This window comes from Bactrocera latifrons, unplaced genomic scaffold (assembly GCF_001853355.1).
Source record: "Bactrocera latifrons isolate USDA-ARS-PBARC rearing strain unplaced genomic scaffold, ASM185335v1 scaffold_143, whole genome shotgun sequence".
NCBI classification, from domain to species: domain Eukaryota; kingdom Metazoa; phylum Arthropoda; class Insecta; order Diptera; family Tephritidae; genus Bactrocera; species Bactrocera latifrons.
The window spans coordinates 229,169-237,822 of record NW_017534886.1 but is presented as its reverse complement, the minus strand read 5'-3'; the positions used below and the strand labels follow the sequence as shown (position 1 = coordinate 237,822).

Sequence of the window (8,654 nt, the reverse complement as noted above, 5' to 3'; positions counted from 1 at the left end):
TTTCACAAAATTGCTGCTTTTAGTGTCGATCTTAACTGTTAAAAAAGAGAAATTAAAGCTTTAAGGCGATTACGTGTTTATGAGTTTCCGAATGAAGGACCTTTTTGTTAGAAATAAAAWTTTTTCATGATTAAATCCATTATGTACCAGTTGCTTAGGTTTGCTTTAGGTTTTTAAGAAATTGCAAATATGATTGGGTTCAAGACAGACAAATTACCGTGCACGAGTTGTGTTAATGTTGTGAAAAAGATGAAATAATTTGCTTCTCTGAGGCATCGGAATTATATTTGAGACTCCTTCTTTAAAATTCAATTAAAGGTCATCTACCATAATGCCATACCTATAACAAAAAAATTGAATTTATAGGTGTGGTTATGGTTTTGGCCATGGCGTTTTGGAATGGCACCACAACAGAGTTGCTGAGTTGTAAAGTTGACTCGATCAGCTGCTTTATATGGTTATGGTTACAGCACCTATAATTGAACCTTAGTTATTTGATGAATATTTTCCTTTACTTKTTAAAGGCGACCGTCATAATAAAACAATTAATCACTTACATACGACTGTTGTGTTGCCTTTTAGCATTTCACACACAAACATTTCTTTGTTCGAAGATAGTCTAAATGCCGAACTAGTATATATTTCAGTAAAATAGCAGTGAATCAGTGAGCAGTGAAGATGGCGGATCTCTCAGCATTGCGGATAATCACACTTGGACTGTCATTTGTGAAGCCAGGCCGAAAACTACTGTAGTTAGCTATCACTTATCGGTAAAACGCTCTAAACCAATCACATATCTGCTTAGGTGTTTTATTYATATTTCCACTTTTTCACATGGATGTCTAAACGTATGAAATCTAAAGTATTTTTGCCTTGATCTGACAAAATTAGAACATTCGAGGAGGAAGTGTTGAGATTGCACTATTTCACCTACTTCCAAACGGCTGATTCACATGGATGACTAACATCCGGTAAGATGTTCAATCTTAGCGAGTACTCCTACATCTATTGAATGGTTGACCTTCCTGAGAGCGAAATGTTTCCTCGAAATTTCTTGATAGTAACAGCTGCTGGTAGTTGACCAACGCATGATGAGCTGGTCTGAGACCCAACAGTACAGTAACGAACCACAAGAAGCCAAAGAGGCTTCTACCTGTACTTACTCTGCAGGGACTAAGATTTAAGTACCTATCCTACTCTCATAGTTTAATGTAATATCGCTGTAGGCAAGCACCCAAACAATTCTAATTAAAAAATAACTCGATGCTAGACAGTGAACCARTTGAAAAACACAATTATATATGTAGCTTTTTAAATAAAAAAGTAGTCTTCATTGCAGAAATGCCGATATAATTTCAAGGTTCCCTAATTTTTTTAAGAAAAAAACACAGAATATCCAAATTTAATGGGAAATGTTTATTATCATTCCAAAGAATATTCTTTAGCAAATTTTTTTTAAGGTTATCCCTTTCAAATGTTGGACACGGCTATGTCTCCAATGCTTCATCCATTGAGTTCAATTTTCGATGACTCGTTCGTGCATTTCCACTTGTATCTGGCGATAGACAGACATTGCTCCAAGGCTTGAATCGAAGCGGGATTGTAAGGATAGGYTTTAGACATACATGCCCCCAAAGAAAAGTCTAACGGATTGATATCACAAAACCTTGGTGGTCAATCAACTAGCCCAAAACCAAAGTGTTCTCTCAATAAATCCATTGATGGATGCGATATGTGGGAAGGGCGCCGTCTTGTTGAATTTAWTTATCGCCGAGATCACGAACGTCAATTTCAAGCATCAAATTGTCGGTTAACATGGGGCGACCATTTTTGAACAAATATGGACCGATGATTCCACCGGCTCACAAACCACACCAAACCATTGCTTTTGCTGGATAAAATGGCATCCCTTGAATCTCTTCAGATTGCTCTTCGTCCCAAATGCGGCAAAATCGCATACACACCCTTGAGTTCGAAATGGGACTCACCGCTAAACAAAATGTGGCTCGAAACATCGGATCTTCTGGGAACTTTTCAAGAGCCCACAGAGCGGAGCAATGTCGCTTGGAAAGGTCGACTGGTTTCAGTTCTTAGTCAACCTGTATTTTGTAATCTTCCAATTTAAGATATTGGCGTAAAATGAGGAAAGTCATTCTATACGTCAGTCCGAGTTTCTGCGAACGGCGCYGAATTAACTCTCCACGGTCTTTGTGTACAYTTTCAGATACGGCTGCTACATTTTCYTCACTGCGTGCTGGATCTATTCTAATTGAAATTTCCAGACCATCTGTTGACAATATCCAAATTGGTTACAGACCATGACACAATCAGGGTGTCAAATAATTGTTTTTTTTTTCTTGCTTTTATTTTTCATAAGCAATAACTATGTATTGATATAATTAAGGTTAGCGTAAAACAGAACATTTCTGCGAAATCAGCGAATTACTGTTAGCATCGACCTGAGTTTTAGTATTGATTCCGAAAGAATATAAATATCATATTAAGTGCTAGTGGATAGCACCAAACTTTCATCAATTGACATTTTAATATAAATAATCGTAAAATGGAATTTAGTACACAGGCATCATTTTCTCTTATTAAATAATATAAACTGAATATAAATGAGCCCGTTAGTATATACATACTTAGCGCTTAAAGATTTGCCATAATATTCTTTGGTGATGTTCTCTGCAAGTTCGAAATTATTTGGAAACAATCAAAATTAAAGTATCATTGCTGTATGCCATCAACGGAGATGTAACGATCAATGCTGTGCTTGTGTTTTTCGCACAATACCTAAATGCTTCCTCTCACGCGATGCAACTTCCTTGGATGGCAAAGTCTGCWATGCCATCGAATGCACAAAAATACTTGTACTATCCGTAGCAATTCAGGTAACTAACGTCGTCATAAGCCGACCACATACATAAGTGGCTAAGTAATCAGTTGCCGGCAAAGACGTTTGGGCTACAGCTTTGGCGCTGCATTGGCTCTCGCCATTGGCTTGGCTACGACATCAGCATGTGAGAGCGCCAGAGCCGCAACGGGGCGTTGCTGTTGTCATTGACGTTGCGTCGCGGGAACTGCGTCTGCGTGCCATGCCGTCGTACAAGCGATGTGTCGAGTATAAAAGCGCCGCGGAAGCAGAAAATCAGACAGTTTCGGCCGTGCGCTGAAAGTGAACCAACATTTGACGCTTCGATCTTAATTCAATTTATTTGGATCTCGCCTTMGTTCGCTCCATTTGGTAGTTTTGGGTGTAGGCGCGTTTTGGTTAAGAGTGAAATTGTTTGCCTGGCTGTATTTATGTGTGGAAACTTGAACTTGCTAATTAAAGCGTACACTTAACCACAGATATTGGAYTTGCATTCAAGGTGATTGTTGAGACCAAATACCAACTGATTAACACCTTTCAACGAGTGGTAAATTGCGACAAGTGAAAATGCGTTTAACAAAGCTCGGCTTGACGCCCATTGTCTTGCTGTTMYTCGTAGCCAGYGTGCAAGCTGGGCTGGTGCATAGGCAAAATCGCAATGCAAATATAATTGCAGCACCCGCTGACCAGAATCTGATACCGGTGCAGATTATACAAGATGGTCAGCAGTTGGGAAACGCGCAGACGAACACACAACCAACCAACACAGAACAAATTCAGGCTAGCGAAGGTGCACAATCGAAAACCAGCGTAGAAAATAACGCAGCTCCCGTAACCGAAGTCATCGCTGAGAAAATCGCAGAGCCCATTGAAAGCGCAGCTAATGTGCAAACCGCTAATGCATTGCTTAAAAGCGAACAACAAGAGGATGAGCAAATCATTGAACAGGAAATRAAACAGGCGATATTGAATGAGAATCGTGAGCTTTTGCAGGCTGCGTCCATTGCTGAGCAGCCAGCGCCAATACAGGAGGCCAAGGATCCGCAGCAATTACTGGAGCAAGCGCAGGAAATCAATACGGAGCTGAAGGATGGTGTACCGGCTGAAGCCTTTGAAGCCGCTGCCGCATATTTCAATGCACCTGAGGCTCCTGCCACGGAGCTAAATACCGCCGATGGAGTAAACAGCAACAATCAGTTGAAGTCCGAATCATTGGTCATCGACAGTTCACCTGCTGAGTCTCAGAATGCAGTTGCTGTGGAACAGCTTATTTCCAACGAACCCATTGTGGTTGCTGCTGTCATTGCCGATGATCCTGCGCCTGCCTCTGTCGACCAACTGCGTCAAGTGGCAGCTGTTGCTGGCGCCACACAGGCTACGCCCACCCAAACCACCACCCAACCGAACTTTGTCCAACAACTAATACAAAATTCGCCACTTGGTCAGTTTTTCGGACAACTATCCGGTCAACAACAACAACAACAGCAGTTGGCTACGCCGGGCGTACAAGTGGCTGCTGATCAACCTGCCACACCTGCACCCACATTACCCGGCTTTCTGAATCCACAAAACGCTATAACTCAGGTCCAGAATGCCGCACAGAGCGTTGCAAATGCCACCTCACAAGCTTTCCAGGGCGTTCAACAGTTCGCCAATAATTTGGGTACACAATTTCAAAACACACTATCGAGTTTGAGTGGCCAACCGCAACAAGTTCAGCTAAGCACAGCCGATGCAACCACACAACGTCCTCTTGGTCCCATACAGTCGCTGATTAGCAATTTCGTCGGTGGCAATCAACCAGCTGGTGCAGCTGCAGCCGCCGGTACTACTATCAGTCCCGCCCAACAAGGACCTTTCCAAGGTATTATCAGCTTTTTACAGGGCGGTAATCGTCCACAAGCTGCTGCTACAAGTGGCACCGTTGTGGCTGTTGCACCCGCTCCAGCTGGCTCTATTATAGCTGCAGACCCGGTACAAGTGGACAACAAAGTTGACGAAGTGAAAACCGATGAGCTGACACATGCAGTGGCAGAGCCAGAACAGCTGCCTGGAGAGGAAGGTGGCGAGGTTGATCAAGCCGACAATGAAGTGCGCAGCAGCGCCGAAGTTGGCATTGATTCTCTAGAGGATAACAATGCGGATCAGTTGATCGTTGTCGAAGACGACGCAAGTCAGCAAGGACGCAAGAGTGTTGAAAAGGCCGAGAAAGCAGCATAGATCGAAAAAATGCACTTATTATTAAGTACTACGTGTATAAGCCCTCAAAGTCGATAGTTTCCGCTTTGCCATTCCATAATTCCTAGTGCAACAGTGATTATTGAGTCACTTATAAAGCTTCATTCGACAAAAACATTTTTCCATAAAATCTTTATTTTAATTTATAAACTTAGTTTTATGCGCGATATCATTATAAGCTCATTAAATTCTATTTATTTCATTCATGATTGTAATTTTAATAAAAAATAAAATAAAACTAATTAATAATTATATAAACTTTTTATTTACTAAAAAAACCAAAAAGAAAAGTTCAAAACGTTTTACTTATGCATACTAGTAAGTTTGGTCCGTAGATGGGTACAGCTTTCTTATTTAACTTATTAATTGAAGGTAGAAACTGACCCAAAGAGAAGGAAAATCTACCTAAAACAAGATCACGCTTTAGATGAGTTTATAACTTTAGTTATAGAGTTGGCAAGAGAAGCACGGGGGGAATTAAATTTTTTTCTGCTGCCAAAAAACCAAAGCTAATCTAMATAAGTAAATAAGTAAAAAAGTGCAAATTTCGGAGAAATCGGAAATCATTATGGTATTAGGGATATTAGGTTCACATCGATGTGTATACCATTTTCATGCATGTCCATCGCAAAAGCATTCCATTAGTAAACTTCATTAAAATATCACACATTTTGACCAACAGCCGGAAAACTATAGGTATGTTAATTCGTTTACCGATTTAAAATTTGGCATAATATTATAATGGATATATTATATGCTATATTAACTGGGATATACTTTTAATGGAAAAACACAGAACTTCAAATCTAATGGAGAATGTTTACTATCATTCGAAAGAACATTCTTGGTATTTATTTTTTGCTTTGCATTATCTTTCAAATGTTCACCGTGGCCCCGTGGCAGATGGTACATCTGTTGAGTGCAGTTTTCGATGACTCGTGCCAACTGGTGACAGACGTGATGCTTTGCTACAAGGCCTGAATCGAAGCGGAATTGTGCGCATACCTTTAGACTTCACATGCATATCTTGGTGTCCAATTGACCAGTCCGAAACATGAAATTATCTGCTCCCCAAAGTGTTCTCCCAATAAATCCATTGATTGATGCGGTGTGTGGGAAGTGGCAACGTCTTATTGAAACCAAATTGCGGCGAGATCACGAGTTTCAATTTCCAGCATCAAAAAGGCCGGTTATCATGGTGAGATAATGGTCGCCATTGACGGTTACGCTCTCACCGGCATCATTGTTGAAGAAATATAGACCGATGATTGCACCGGCCCACAAACCCCACCATATCGTTTTTTTTTCTGGATAGAATAACAGCTTTTGAATCTTTTCAAGTTGCTCTTCGTTCCAATTGTAGCAATTTTGCTTGTATACATACCCATTGAGCCAGAAATGGGCCTGATCGCTGAACAAAAATTAGCTTGAAAACATCGTATCTTCTTGGAACTTTCAATTTAAGTTGTTCCATACGTCAGCCCAAGTTGCTGAGTTTCTTCACTGCGGTCTTCTATTCGGTCGAATATTATGTAAAAATAAATGCTGGATCTCAAAATAGATGCTAGTGTTGCGAATAGTATGCTCAGTAGGCCGAATATTTACCATAATTTTAGCGATAATTTCACGGACTTTTTCTGCCCAGCACGATTACTATCTTCTGGACGACCTGGCTTTTGGGCCGTTATTTGAAGTCTAACGACCATTTCTAAATTATGTAAGCACCGTGGAAATTTCAATATGACTCATACAGGATGACGAAACGAACTGAATTGGAAAATATTTATTTTTGTTYTGAAAAGAAAAAAATATSAAAAATATATGACTTAAAATACGCATTCATCCCACACTTAAGATCAGACCCTTATTATTAAAGAAAAAGTCGAAATTTTTGTATACATTTTTCATACTTTATTAAATTGTTGTAATTATTCTCATATATATTTTATTTTTATTCAATCACTTATACGTTAAGGTGGTTTAGAGCAGGTAGAGTTCAGATTTGCAATATAAACATACAAACCAAAATGAAATCAGTTACATTTGAAAAATGCCAACTCATAAATCTTTGAAATCTAAAATATTTGCCTAAGTTTATTTTACAATAGTACAGTGTAATATATTTAGTAGGCATATGTATGACAGCATGAACTTTTATATGTATGTATGTATATATTCGTATATACTGTATATGTAGATAATGGATAATGTAAATATATATGTATGTTGCTATATTACCTTGCTGTATAAGTTATGACTTTGTATATAAAATAAGACGCATATGTATACTATACATATATAGACAGAATTGGACTTTGTTGCTAGCAAAATATAAGAAAAATGCATGGTAAATAGTTACAGAAGCATGCCAAATAATTTGCTTTAATTGTATATAATGCTTTTTAAAATATTTGATAAATGTTTCAAATATAAGTAGATTTCAGAAGGAAGCCATTGACCATATCGATAGACATATGTATTTTTATGTCKTATACTATATTTATAAATGTTGAATGAGTATAATAAACTTTATTTAATTTAAGAATTAAGAACTAAGAAGAATTTAGCGATTTTTTTTTATAAAAAATGTATAGTAAAACTTCTAAAACATTTGTTTATAAAACTTCCAACTAGTACAGTTTTCAACGAATTTCGAAGGAAACGAAAAATGAGCGGTATTTTCAGTTAATTACCAAATACTTTTAAAAACAGCCAAAAGAGCCAAAAATGTCTAGAGTTTTCGAGCCAAATTTTATTCAGTGAGCCTCTCATTTTTGGCTCAATGGGTATGTAAACAAGCAAAATTGTCTCATTTGGGACGAATAGCAACCTAAAGGGATTAAAGACCACAATTTTATCCAGAAAAAAGAAGCGGTTTGGCGTGGTTTGTAGGCCGGTGGATTTATCAATTCATATTTCCTTAAAAATGATGTAGGTGAGAATATAACCGTCAAAGGCGACCAATGTCGTGTCATGACAACCGAGTATTTGATGCTTGAAATTGAAGCTCGTGATCTCGAACGAGGCATCGAAAATCGGATTCAAGTTTTTGTGTTTTTTCTTTAAAAGAGTAGGGAATCTCGAAATGGATCACCATTATCAGAGCGACGAACTGAGTTTATTTAGCCGTGACTGTCTGTAAATATGTGAGTGAACCCTCACGATTTGAGATATTGATCTGAAATTTCTGCCCACGACTTTTCTCTCCAAGAAGCTGTTGTATATATATATCATATAGCTGGAATACAAACTGAACGATAAAAATAAACTTTTTTTATAGAAAACTTTTTTTGGACGAGATATTTTCACGATATTTAACTGGTATTATTCTTCAATACAACACTGTAAAAGGTGGAGAAATTTTCTAGACCGAACCAAAATATTTTATAGCTGTCATACAAACTGAATTTATATAAGAGACTTTTTTATTTGTGAAGAGTGCAATCGAAGTTAACGTTTTTTCTTGTTTCTATTACGATTTTTGACATACACTAATACGTGAGCTTAAGAACTGTGCAGTTGTAAAAATTAATTGATACAT

At 38.2% G+C, this 8,654-nt stretch overlaps 1 protein-coding gene across 1 annotated transcript; it reads left to right on the top strand.

The window, feature by feature from the left end:
• The first annotated feature begins 3,150 nt into the window (after positions 1-3,150).
• LOC108965635 (20-hydroxyecdysone protein) lies at positions 3,151-5,211 on the top strand. Its single transcript, XM_018928176.1, has one exon. It carries the CDS (start codon positions 3,443-3,445, stop codon positions 5,093-5,095), a length of 1,653 nt encoding a protein of 550 aa, XP_018783721.1. The 5' UTR covers positions 3,151-3,442; the 3' UTR covers positions 5,096-5,211.
• The last annotated feature ends 3,443 nt before the right edge of the window (positions 5,212-8,654 follow it).